A 14,589-nucleotide genomic window follows, 5' to 3' on the forward strand; every position below is an offset into this window, starting at 1 on the left:
TTAATAGAATTAGAATAGTGAGTGCTAAAGTTAGAGAGTCAAATAAAGATGGAAGAGGTGTGTTTTAAGCCGATTCTTGAAGATGAGGACTCCGCTGCTCGGATTGAGTTGGGGAGGTCATTCCACCAGGAGGGAACATTTAATTTAAAAGTCTATCTATCTATCTATCTATCTATCTATCTATCTATCTATCTATCTATCTATCTATCTATCTATCTATCATGTCTGTATGTATGTATGTATGTGTGAGAGTGAGCGCGCGTGTGAATGAGTGTGTGACGTTCCTCCAAGTCTCTCGTAGGGAGTCCCGTTGAACTTCCAAGACTGTGAATCAATCACGGGCTCGCGCGCGCGGTGGACGCGTTCGTCAGTCATCTCCAGTTCACGCTCAAACCGAGGCCGTGACGTCATCGCAGCGAGGGTCTCAGGATCTTAGGTGTATCCCGGAGCTGTCTATCCCTCCAGCAGTGTGTCGTCAGATCATATCAGGAATAACGCGGCGGACCGCGCGTCTCCAGCGACATGGGAAAGACCCGAGCGCTGATCCTGCTGTGCGCCGCTGTCGGTGAGTTTGCTGTGGGAACATCTGAACTGCAATTGTAGCAGAGAAATGACAAACCCTCCGCACACGGCGTGCATCTGTTGTATCTGACAAGTAACAGTGTTCCTGTCAGAAACATTAAAGTGTTTTGCTAGGTTACCTAAAATGCGTTTCACAAGGTGACATCTGAATTAGCTGCTTTTATTTATGACAAAATGTAATTTAATATGACTGAATCAACCTGATTACATTAGGTGCATTATCAAAGTGATATAGTTTAGATTGTGATATCATTTTTTACAGCGTTAACCATTGCTGCTGAGATCTTATTAAACATCTCAGTCATTATAGAATTGGTCTGCCGTGATTTCTTATTAGATTTGCACGATTACAGTAAATACCTCACAGGAAGTAAATACACATTGATGTATAGTGAAGATTTGCATAATAAATTAGATTTAACTACACCTCTGAATCATTATAGATTTGTTCTGCCATGATTTCTTCATATTATTAGATTTGCATGGTCAAAATTGACACTAAATTCCTCAAGGGAAGTATGCATATTGAAGCAGTCTATAGTTAAGATTTCCATTTTAAATTAACTCTTAACTACAATCATTATATAATTATAAGTTCTTGATTTCTTACTATTTACAGTAAATACCTCAAAAGATGTATTAAATGAGATCTCTATAAAATGGGACGAATGCCTTGGCAAGTATTGGAAATAAATAGCTTTTTTTTTATTATTATTAACAGTGATGTGTTTTTTTATGGTTTTATTTTAAGGGGGGGGGGGGGGGGAGATACTCCTTCCTGTTTGTCACAAGTTTCGGAAAGTTTTATTCGAGTATGGGTCTGTGTGACGTTAGATGGAGCGGAATTTCCTTATATGGGTCCTAAGGGCACTTCTGCCGGAAGAGCGCGCGCTCCCGTATAGCAGAGCGGGGCTGAGACATTCACTGATCAGAGCGAGAGCGTCGCGAAATGTCACAAAAGAAGTGTGTTTTTGGTTGCGAGGGCAAGACAACCCTGCACAGATTACCAAAAAAAAAAAACATTAAGGGACCAGTGGACGCCGGAGTTTATTTTTACAGAGCATCAACGGAGTTGTGCAAGTGTTTGTTCCCTGCATTTCGAAGATGCTTGTTTTACAAACAAGGCCCAGTTTGACGCCGGATTTGCACATCGTTTATTTCTTAAGGATAATGCAGTCCCAACGAAAAAGGGTCACAATCGTGTGTTGGAACCGCAGGCGGTGAGTAAAACTGCTTCAAATATCTCTGTGTTGTTAACTTAGCTATCAGCGCGTAAGCACATCAACACATCACATACCACATAGAGACGTCCTGCTGTAGTCGTTGCTGCTGCTGCTCTCGTTCAGTTTCAGCCTCTGGATCTGATTCTGGATCATAAATATACGGCTGAATCTGACTGTTAGCCATGGTTTGTTTTGGATGATGTTTTTTCCTCACGGTAATGTCACAACTTCCAAACGCTCTCAACGCAAAAGCCTACTCGCGCTCGTGATTCTTTAGCTCCGCCCACATGTCACGCCTCCAGACGCTCGTGTTTTTCCGAAAAAAATCGGCACAGACTTTTTTTCTCTTATAAATATAATAAAACTAAAGACTTTTTGGAGATATGAAGGATGCAGTACTACTCTATAAGTACTCAAGATTAACAGGAGATTGAGTGAAAATGGGCATTTCACCCCCCCTTTAATTTACACTTTTACCCTGCACTTAAGATATGACATGGAATGGCATGCAAACTTATACTTTTAAAATATAATAATTGTAATTTGAATCAAAAAGGGATTGAAAGGTTTTGTTAATTCATCAAATAACATTTTATTTTTGATTTCTGTAGAAAACCATAAATGTACTGGTGCTTTAAAGAAGCCAGAAACCAAACCACTGATCAGAGATCTGAAGAAACCTGTAAAGAAACTAAAGAACTTTTAACCTTCAAAGAGCCAATCGGTCGTAATTTTTTTTTTACCTAAATACTGCAACCCTTGAATGGCAATTATTTTTACAGAAACATTGCATAATGTATCTGCTTTGCATGTTACATGAGACCTAAATAAACCTCTAAATTATTATAAAAATCTATAAAAGTCTTGATTAAAAGTTTCTGATTTACATGGTCAAAATGTATAGGGTTCTAAATTAAAAATGTTGTCTGTAAAGTTTTTTTTTTTAATTTAAAATTTAAATTTTGTACAGTGCGATATGCTGACATATTTGGGTTTTATGCATGCATATATTTGCATATGTATATTCTCATGTGGCCTTTAAACAAACTTTAAAACAGACCAGAATATATCACCTTTCCTCTCTTTTTTTGCTGTTCTGCATTCATCAACATAGACCTATCTGTTAAACACTCATGTTTGTACTTTAAAACAAAAAAATATTAAGAATTTGTGATTTTCTATAGCTGAAAAGATTTCCTATAGACTTGATTTATTTTAAATATAGTGCAAAAGAGAATAGATGAGCATATGGTGAAAATGACAATGCTTTAAATCACATGTTTCTCCTTTGTCTTCCCCAGTTTTGAAGTTACAGTAGGTGCTTAAATCTGAAAGTGTGTCACTCTGTGTTACAGGAACTGACCTGTAAGAAAGGATTATTTTAAGATAGTCTTTTTTATTTAGTGTCATTTGCAAGTCTAGTGGGGTGAGAATGACAGAGTTATCATTAGCATGGTGCTTCATTTGCATTTGTGGTCTTTTTTTTGTATGAAAGTGCATGTGTGCTTAGAAGATAATCCTCATAATCCCATTGTAAAGTGCCAAACACCAAACAGCACGTGTTTATGAAACTCAGGAATCAGGTTAAATATTAAGATGTTATTGTTAAGTTATATGTCACATCATATGTGACATAATGCTTCTTCAAAGTAACAGTGCATCCGTCTAGTTGCAAATTTGAGGACCTAGGACAGATCCTTGTGGCACTCTATACTTTACTGGTGATAATTGAGATGACTCCCCATTTAAATAAAGAAAGTGGTAGCAGTCGGACAGGTAGGATCTAAACCATCTTAAAGCCTGCCCTTAAATACCCTTATAGTTTTGTAATCAAGTTATGAGTATGACATGATCTATAGTGTCGAACGCAGCACTAAGGCCGAGTAAAACTAGCAATGAGATGCAGCCTTTGTCTGAAGCAAGTCATTTGAAGTTAACAAGTGCAGTTTCTGTGCTATGATGGGCCCTGAATCCTGACTGAAAATCTTCTTAGAGATTTTTTTTATTTTATTTTTTTGCAGCAAGGAGCACAGTTGAGCAGACACAATTAAAAAAAATAGACATAAATGGAAGATTTGAAATGGGTCTGCAATTTGACATTTCATTAAGATCTAGTTGTGGTTTGTTGACAAGAGGCTCAATATCGGCCAGCTTGAATGTTTTTTGGACGTGACCTAAAGATAACGATGAGTTAATAATATTGATGAGTGGTTCTTCTTCTACAGATTACAATTCTTTCAGTAATTTAGTGGGTACAGGATCTAATAAACATGTTGTTGGTTTAGATGCAGACGATATTTATCGCGCACCCCTAGTGATAAGTTTATTTAGCTCTTCCTGTCCTATATTTGTAAAGCACTGCATTTGTTCTTTGGGTGCAATGGATGAAACTGAAATATTAGACACTGTAGAATCTACATTTGTTATTGTATTTCTGATGTTATCTGTTTAATCAGTGAAGAAATTCATAAAGTCATTTCTATTAAATTGTGATGGAATATTTAAATTGGTTGACTTCTGGTTTTTTGTTAATCTAGCCACTGTACTAAATAAAAACCTTGGATTGTTTTGGTTATTTTCTATGAGTTTGTGGATATGCCCGGCCCTGGTAGCTTTTAGAGCCTGTCTATAGCTGGACATAATGTTTCCATGCAATTCTAAAAGCTTCCAAGTCACTCTAGTTTTTATCCATTTACACTCAGGAATACAAGTTTCTTTCTTGATAGAATTGGTCTTACTGTTGTACCATGGCACAGTACGTTTTTCTCTAACCTTTTTCAATTTGATGGGGGCAACAGCTTCTAATGTATTAGAGAAGATGGTGCCCATGTAGCTAGTCATTTCGTCTAGTTCATGTGTATTTATGGTTACACAGACCAGTTGGGATAATTCTGGCAGGTTATTAATCTATTTTTAGTGGTTGGAACAATAGTTCTGCCCAGACAATAACACAGATCCATATAGTTAATATTAATAGTAATACGTAGCATGCACAATACAAGGAAATGGTCAGTAACATCATCACTTTAAGGTACAATATCTATATCAGTAAGATCAATTCCAAGCAATATAATTAAATCTAGCATATGTTGAAAACGATGAGTGGGCCCGGTTATGTTTTGCTTGAATGCAAAAACGTTTATTAGGACAGTAAACACAAATCCTACTGGATAATTTGTAATATAAATGTGAATGTTAAAATCTCTGACAATTAGCGCTTTATCAACAGTAACCAGTAGGTCTAAGAGGAAATCTGCTAATTATTTTAGGAATTCTTTATACGGCCCTGGTGGTGTATACACCATAGCCAGAGCAAGAGATACAATAGATTTCTTTTGCATATCTGACAGTGTAACATGAAGAAGTATTTCGAATAAGTTAAACCTGTATCCTGTTTTCAGAGTCATCAGAGAAGCCTAAACCAGGGCCATTCATTTTAATATACTGCATATAGTATACTATATATAACAATTAATATAATTTTATAATTTTTTATGAAATCTAAAGAACAATAAGTTAATTTCTTATAAAAATCTCTCTCTCTCTCTCTCTCTCTCTCTCTCTCTCTTTCTCTCTCTCTCTCTCTATATATATAATATTTAAATTTAATTATATTAAAATTGTATACATTTTAATACATTCATTTAATATTAGTTCAAATGAATTTAATTTTAATTAATGTTACATTAATATTAATTAATTTAATACATTAATTTAAAATGTACTTTGGGCCCACTAAAGCCCTCAATTAAGTCTATATCTTGCCCTTCATATTAAAAAGTTTGCCCACCTCTGTTCTAAATGAACTGGTTTTATTCATGTTGAAATTATTAATATAGCTAAATCACCTAAACACATTCATTTATAGAGACAAAAGTTTTTATGTGTTAAAGGAATACTCCACCCCAAAATGAAAATTTTGTCATTAATCACTTACCCCCATGTTGTTCCAAACCCGTGAAAGCTTTGTTCATCTTCGGAACACAATTTAAGATATTTTGGATGAAAACTGGGAGGCTTATGATGGTTCCATAGACTGCCAAGTAAGTTACACTGTCAAAGTCCGAAAAGTATGAAAAGCACTGTCAGAAATGTCCATCTGGCATCAGTGTTTCAATTGTAATGTATGAAGTGACAAGTATACTTTTTGTAAGAAGAAGAAAACTAAAAATAACGACTTTATTCAACAATTCCTTTTGTCAACAGTCTTTTCTGTGTCTCTCCATATCACTCAAACTGACTAAATTGCTCTTCCATGTCAGCCGTGCCACAAGGATGCACTGTTTTCTTTTCAATTTTCAGGAGACTGTTGACAAAGGAATTGTTGAATAAAGTTATTTTTGTTTTCTTCATTTATAGGGCTGGGACAACGCGTCGAGGTCATCGATTTTGCGTCGACGCAAAATATGCGCATCGATTCGTCGACCTGTTTTTTATTTCTCTAAAAAACGTTTGCAAAAGGTTTACCTTATGTGTGGTGAATATATGCGATGGCCGGATCAACATTCTGTCCAACGTTATGTAACCAATCCAGGGGTTTTTCTGCATTGATCTTTTTTTTTTTTTTGGCGGCTGTCAAAGCCTTATTTGATCGGTGAGTGATGTAGAATAGACAGGGCGCGTACGAGAGAGAGCCCCGGCTACGCACGCACACTCACAGTCTTCAAACAACACGAGCGCTTCTTGCTCTCTCTCTCCCTTGTGCATATTAATCAAAACCATTAAACACGATAGAAAAAGGGTGAAACACCAAAGTTTCATGCGCGTTCGCGCACTCACAGTCTTTAAACTACACAAGGGCTGTCTTGCTCTCTCTCTCTCCCTTGTGCATATTAACCAAAATCATTAGACACGATAGAAAAAGGGCGGAACACCAAAGTTTTACGTGGAGCATTCAGAGATTTTTTTTTTCTCCATGACAGGCTGCTGGCTCCCACTGTTATTATTATTTTTTTTTTTCATTTTTTTTTTTGAAAAGCACTCTCTGTATTAGCTTAAAGCCCTCAAGTTTAGATTGGTTACTGTATTCTTTCAATTGCTCTAAACAAGTATTTTGGGTGACCTTTTTATTGAATGCTAGACATCAAGTTGTTGTTATTTTCATCTGAAAGAAGAACTTTTTTTCAGTAAGTTATGTGTTTTCAAAGCTTCAAGGTTTTATTGAAAGTGCAAAGTAATGCATTCTTAGTCATTCTTTTATTTTGTAATTTTAAGAGCAAGAAACATATATTGCAATCATGCAATGTTAAGGAATTCATATTTTTTTATTCAGATATGTAAATCAACATGTATAAATTGTTAGTAGTCAATTAATGGGGAGATAAGCGAAATCGAATCGGTCTGGAAAAATTAATCGTTAGATTAATCGATGCATCGAAAAAATTATCGCTAGATTAATCGTTTAAAAAATAATCGTTTATCCCAGCCCTATTCATTTACAAAAAGTATTCTCGTCACTTCATAATGTTACGGTTGAACCACTGATGGCAGATGGTCTATTCTGACGATGTCTTTCATACTTTTCAGGACTTTGACAGTATAATTTACTATGCAGTCTTTGGGAAAGTCACAAGCAAACCAAATATCTATCAACCAAAATATCTTAAATTGTGTTCCGAAGACAAATCAAGCTTTTACGGGTTTGGAACGACATGGGGGTAAGTGATTAATGATAAAAATTTGCATTTTGTGGGGGAGTATCCCTTTAACTCGGATAGAAAAAGCTATTTATGGTAACAATTGCAGGTTACCACTTTTTCTAGTGTGTTTAAAATCATAATTAACCAAAATACAAGAGTAAGTTGTCCTGTTTCAAATGGAAATCAATAAAGCAGTGTTGTGTTTGTGTTCTGAAGGTTTATGCGACTGCAGGTCGGTGATGGTGTCCGGGGGCCCCCTGCTCCGGGTCGAGGGCCAGCCGCTGTCCATTCACTGTGATGTATCGGAGTACCAGGGCCCGAGAGAGCAGGATTTTGAATGGACTATAACACGAGGGACAGAAACCATCAATGTGATCTCAACATTTGATGATCGTTTCACAGACCACTCTCTTCTGGACCGCATATGGAGCAACGACATTAGTGTGTCACGACTAGCAGACAACGCCGTTGAACTAAGAATTCAGGAGGCTCGAGTTAGTGACAGCGCCATCTACCGCTGCAGTACTCCGAGCACAGACTCGGTCATTAGTGGAAACTATGAAGCAGACGTCCAGCTGCAAGGTCAGTATGTGCTGTTTTAAATAGTAAAAAATTACCTGGTGTAAAACATTTGCAAACAAATAAATAAAACAAATGCATAATGAATATGCAGAAAATTAGGTTTAATATAAACTAATGCAACTAATGCAACTATTGTTTTTCAAGGTAATGAATCCAAATTGGAGACAAAAAAGACTTAGATAGCAACCAGTGTTATTATGAGGCATTTAACCCTTTTCAACTATAAACTGATACTTTTTATTGTCTCTGTGTGAACTAGTGAAATGCATGTTGGCGTAGTGTTTCTTTACAAAGTGACATTATCAACTACTGGCCTGGTAGTTGATAATGACCATAATACAGTGTTTTTAGTCATTTTCACGGATCTGTGTAAACAAGGATCATTTTGCCAATGTCACCTGTATGTGAGACTTTTCAGTGCATCATTGTCATGTAAATGTACCCCTCAGTATCACTGAGATGCAATTATAGTTTTGATTAATATTTTTATATCTATTATAATTATATAATTATATATTATATAAAAGTTTGTATCACTTTTAGTAGTTTTTGTATTTAAATATGTCTATACATATTTAATTATGTCAATAGTGGCTGACACAAAACATATCCAGGATGGAGAATACTCAGACACACACAGAGAAATGAAAATGTTAAACTATTATATTAAAACTAATTAAGAATGCTTAAACACACACACATATACATGCACACACATTTTATTGTAGACATAGATATTTGAAATTAATGAGGTAACAAAACTGGACATCTCATCTTTATAACACTATTTTTACAAACCCGTGAAAAGGAATGTAATTTACAAATCTCATAAACTTCACAATAGAATATAGATAACATATCAAATGTTGAAAGTGAGAGTGAGAGCAATAAGAGGCCGAAAAAGTTAAATGTACATATAGAGACCAATACTGCGGCAAAAATATGGAGCAATATCAGAAAGGAGTTTCTCAGAGAAAAATTGCAAAGAGTTTGAAGTTATCATCATCTACAGTGCATAGTATCATCCAAAGATTCAGAGAATCTGGAACAATCTCTGTGCGTAAGGGTCAAGGCTGGAAAACCATACTGGATGCCTGTGATCTTCGGGCCATAAGACGGCACTGCATCATATACAGGAATGCTACTGTAATGGAAATCACAACATGGGCTCAGGAATACTTCCAGAAAATATTGTCGGTGAACACAATCCACACAAAACTCTATAGGTAAAAAAAGAAGCCGTATCTAAACATGATCCAGAAGCGCAGGCATTTTCTCTGGGCCAAGGCTCATTTAAAATGGACTGTGGCAAAGTGAAAAACTGTTCTTTGGTCAGACGAATCAAAATTAAAGTTATTTTTGGAAAACTGGGACCCCATGTCATCCGGACTAAAAAGGACAATGCAAAACAAGTTGTTATCAGCGCTCAATCCAGAAGCCTGCATCTCTGATGGTATGGGGTTGCATAAGTGCGTGTGGCATGGGCAGCTTACACATCTGGAAAGGCACCATCAATGCTGAAAGGTATATCCAAGATCTAGAACAACATATGCTCCCATCCAGACGTCGTCTCTTTTAGGGAAGACCTTGAATTTTCCAACATGACAATGCCAGACCACATACTGCATCAATTACAACATCATGGCTGGGTAGAATAAGGATCCGGGTACTGAAATGGCCAGCCTGCAGTCCAGATCTTTCACCCATAGAAAACATTTGGCGCATCATAAAGAGGAAGATGCTGCAAAGAAGACTTAAGACAGTTGAGCAACTAGAAGCCTGTATAAGACAACAATGGGACAACATTCATATTCCTAAACTTGAGCAACTTGTCTCCTCAGTCCCCAGGAGTTTGCAGACTGTTATAAAAAGAAGAGGGAATGCCACACAGTGGTAAACATGGCCTTGTCCCAACTTTTTTTTTTTTAGATGTGTTGATGCCATGACATTTAAAATCAACTTATTTTCCCCGTAAAATTATACATTTTCTCAGTTTAAACATTTGATATGTCATCTATGTTGTATTCTGAATAAAATATTGAAATTTGAAACTTCCACATCATTGCATTCTGTTTTTATTCACAATTTGCACAGAGTGCCAACTTTTTTGGAATCAGGTTTGTAGATTTCACTGTAATCATAATGTGGCATAATTGCAAAAAAACTGATTCCTCAGTAGAAATGAAGTGGTAAACTTTGAAAAAATGTGATGTGTAATGTTATTATAGTGCTTTTATAATGTGTAAATATGAATCCAAAAGCAAAACCTGTACAAAAAAAGTACTATATTAGGGAGTTGAATGAGCTCATTAGTTGCCCTCTGCTGCCATCTAGTGGTTATAATTGTAATGTCATGGCATTTATCATAGGAATATTCTCTTTTAAACCTTTATAACTATTATAGTGCCAATTTTTGCCCGATCTCCATAAATGTTTGCCTGCTTATTTAGAATAATATGATGAATGAGTTTATGTAATTTTGTGAAGTTTTGAGTTTACTTTAAGGATTTATAGGCTTTTGGGTACACTAGTTCAAGACTATATTTTTAAATCACCTTATTATAGCTGTCCAAAAGCAAAGTAGTTTTTTTTTTTTTTTTGTATAATTATTGATTTAGTGTATGTGTGAATGGTGAATATATGAAAATTTTCTGCAATTAGAGGTCATGTACCATAGAAATATTGTGTTTTTGAAGCTTTTTTAACTGTTGTAGCATCAGCTATGGTCTGATCTCTGTACAACTTTGCATGCTTGTTTAGGAACATCTGTCGCATGTTCTCACTTAGTTTTGAAATTTTTTAAAAAAGTTTTTGAAAGTTTTAAATTTTAGTTCAGGATTTATAGACTTTTGGGTATATTTGGTGTATACGTTAATAATTACGTTTTCAGCACTACATGCTTAAACTCGTATTTAAAGGGAAAACAAGATTATTTTCTGACCCCATGGCAAATATTTTTCTTGTTTTAAGCATAATCTCATTTAGTTTTTTCAGTTATTTTTATTGAGATATGACAGGAAAGCACTGGGAGGAGAAAGGGGTGCGGCAAAGAACCTCAAGACTGGAATTGAACTTGGGTCGGTATAATGTGCCGACACACTAACCACAAAGCTACTGGCTCACAATCTCATTTAGTTTTTAATACATTTTTATTAAAATGATTGGGTCTCAAGTAAATATATCTTGATTTAAAAGTATATAGATGTTCAGACCAGAAAGTGAGACAAAAACACTGAGTAAGAAAACAATTTATAATTATTTATAATAGCTGGGCATGCAGTTCAGTACATTAATTACCGATGGCTTATGAATTATGTGTTTAAAAGCAATTTTGCAGTGGAAACTGTTCATTCTTTTTGACTGTGGACTAGCAAGCCTAAACTCTGAACACCAGCAGCATTTATTGTGCAAAATTCACTGGGTTAATGACATTGTCATTATCATTAGTTCATGAGCACTGACTGATCATGTTGAAAATTTGTGTAAGAACCCACAGAACATCAATCCCACTCAATAGTTTCTCCTGACAGCAGTGTGATTTAATGTCAATGTAGATTATTATTTTTTTATCTGGCTCTCAGATGTTTTTTTCAGAAGTCACAGATCTTAATACGAACTTGAATGTTTCTTATGAAATGCTTCCAAGAACAAATTATCTGCTATTCACATAAATTGTATAGCTCTAAACATTTACTAGTTTAAGTTTCTCCTATTTAAGAAATTTTAGGAGAATCGTCCGAGACAAAATATTACTGGTCAAAATTTTCCAGTAGTTAGAATTATGATTTTCTTTTTTTAAAGAAGACCCTTATGCTCACTAAGGCTGCATTTATTTGATTAAAAATAATGAAATATTATTACGATTTAAAATAACTGTTTCTATGTGAATATATTATAAAATGTAATTTATTGCTCTGATGCAGTTAAGAATTTTCTGCATTATTACTCCAGTCTTTACTGTCACATGATCCTTCAGAAATCATTCTAACATATTGATTTGCCGCTCAAGAAACATTTATGATTATTAGCAATGTTGAAAACAATAGAAAACTCATTTAAAATACATAAAAAAAATCTTAATTATTATAAACTTTTTACCGGAGTGCAACTAAAGCTAAAATGAAGAATTCATTTAAGTAACAAGAAATAATATTGGCACCTAACTGAACATAAAATCCGGTTGGAACAGAATTTGTCATGTTCAGTAGCTCTTCACTCTGAGGGTAATCACTATTAAAAAGATTTCAAGATTGCAAACTGCTCTGCAAAAAGCTTGCAACATCTCTAAGATCTGTTGGGTTTGTCTTCACATTTCCGTTTTCACAGTGATGTGCTGTAGATAAGCAGCATTCCTGCGTGGCACACAAGCTGATGAACACTAGCATTCACACTAACTACCTGCTGTCAGATGCTGTGTTCCCTCCTGTCTGCTTGTTCGTGGAGTAACACGCTAACTGTAGCAGGTGGAGAGTTCTGGCGACTCCATCAGATCCAGCAGAGCGTTCGTGTACAAGAACCGCAGATCAGTCAAGATCAGATCAGTGATCATTTCAGCGGTTACTGTTCTGAATGATGTTGATTGGCACAAAAAATAATAGTGACCCAAATCATATTTATTTATTTAAATTAATGCATTTATTCAAAGTTTAAAACTAAATGCGTGATTATTGCAAACGTTCAGTATATACATAGAGAAACAGACAGATATATAGATAGATAGGTCTATCTATCTATCTATCTATCTATCTATCTATCTATCTATCTGTTGTCTGTCTGTCTGTTCGTTTACCCATCCATAGTTGATTGTGACAGAGCAAGTAAGGACTTTTGATCGTATTTAGAGAGTTGCATCTGCATCTGTTTCCACAAGTTCTCCTCTGATGGTTTTAATTGTCGATCTGGTTCAGTGACTGGTGCATGCCTGTAATTAGACCTGGTAGTCATGAAGTCTGCTTTTATTGTTAGACTAACATTGTATCATTTCTGTAATGTTGTGGGTTTTGTTTCATTTTTACGTTCATCTTTATGTAATCTATGTTCAGTGGTTGGATGACGATGTACAGTGGCATTTCCTACCGTATTATTACTGTAATTCATTGACAGAAAGGTGTTGAATTGGTTGAATTGGTTGGAATTAAATTGGAAATTTTTTTGCATGTAAAGATAACAAGAGTTATTAATTGTTAGTTTTTATTGAATTAAAGTGCAGTAGTAAAAAGTGTAAAGTGCAGTGTCTAATCTTCTCTTGTAAAGAGCAAATGTCATATTTAGTCGACCTTTTTTAAATTTTACAGCTAAAGAAACAAAAATTATAAATATGCTTCTATTGAAATACTAATATAGCCACTTATATCTAGAGAGCAGACAGACAAATAATACTTAAAAAGAAATTATACTTGTATTCATCATGGATATATTAATCAAAAATGACAGTAAAGACATTTATAATGTTACATATTTCTATGTCAAATAAATAGTGTCGTTTTTCACTGTCTATTCAAAGAATCCTGAAAAGTAAAATGTATGATGGTTTTCACAAAAATATGAATCAGCACAACTGTTTTCAACATTAATAATAATCATATATGTTTCTTGAGTGGCAAATTAGCATATTAGAATAATTTCAGAAGGATCACGTGACACTGATCAGTAATGATGCTGATTCAGGCTTTATCACAGGAATAAGTTACATTTGAACATATATTCACATAGAAAATAGCTATTTAAAATTATATTAATATTTCACAACATTTCTGTTTTTTGTTTGGACAAATAAATGGAACTTTAATATTTTCCAATTGAGCAAAAAATTTTGTGAAAAATGTTTCGTTTCCTTAAAAATTGCTGGCGTCAAATTCTCACTCTGAAATTGCTAGTAAATTTCACAAATAGTTGCACAAAAACGCATTGAATTATACACAAAATTATGAACTAGAAAAACTTAAATAGTATTTAGTAGTTTATCTGTGTGTTTGTGCTTGTACATCTTCTCTAGAAGTTTTCTTTTCTATTTTAGTTGTTCCCAGCAGTCTGATTGTGGCTCCTGATGTCCCAAACCCTGTGGTTCATGAGGGCGGATCTATCAGACTCCAGTGCAACGTCTCCCGCAACTTCATCGAAGGAATTTACCTGTCTCTTACATGGTCAGCTAAGAGAGGCTCATCTCTACTAGAGGACCTGCTGACCTTTGGTCCAGATTTTGGTGTGACAGTTGGTGATGACTACATGCTGCGCTACACAGATGGAGGGATGCGTCTAGAAATGGGAAACGGCGTCTCGCACAGTCTCATACTCTCCGGAGCAACGCCAGCTGATCAGGGCATGTATGTGTGTACAGCCAAATTGTGGACAAGAGAGCAGGGAAACTGGAACCGCATTCAGGAGAAGACAATGGAGATAGGAGAAGTGACTGTCACCCCTACAGGTTAGTTACTTAAAACAACTCAATAAAAATACTGTAGCCCAACTCAATTAAATTAATACAAGTAAAATATATTAATAGAAATTATGTAAGGTAAACTAATGTTAATTTAAATTTTTAATATAAATTTAGAGAAACTGTC

The 14,589-nt window shown here is 35.1% G+C and overlaps 1 protein-coding gene across 1 annotated transcript in view; it reads left to right on the top strand.

The window, feature by feature from the left end:
- The first annotated feature begins 252 nt into the window (after positions 1 to 252).
- LOC113098585 (prostaglandin F2 receptor negative regulator-like) overlaps positions 253 to 14,589 on the top strand; it is a 59,601-nt gene continuing 45,264 nt past the window's right edge. Inside the window, exons 1-3 of the mRNA XM_026263659.1 lie at positions 253 to 565; positions 7,661 to 8,026; positions 14,043 to 14,450. Coding sequence (XP_026119444.1) covers positions 523 to 565; positions 7,661 to 8,026; positions 14,043 to 14,450 — 817 coding nt within the window. The 5' untranslated portion in view covers positions 253 to 522. The remainder of the gene's footprint in view (positions 566 to 7,660; positions 8,027 to 14,042; positions 14,451 to 14,589) is intronic.

The sequence above is a fragment of the Carassius auratus genome, chromosome 1 (genome assembly GCF_003368295.1).
Source record: "Carassius auratus strain Wakin chromosome 1, ASM336829v1, whole genome shotgun sequence".
Taxonomy (NCBI): Eukaryota; Metazoa; Chordata; class Actinopteri; order Cypriniformes; family Cyprinidae; genus Carassius; species Carassius auratus.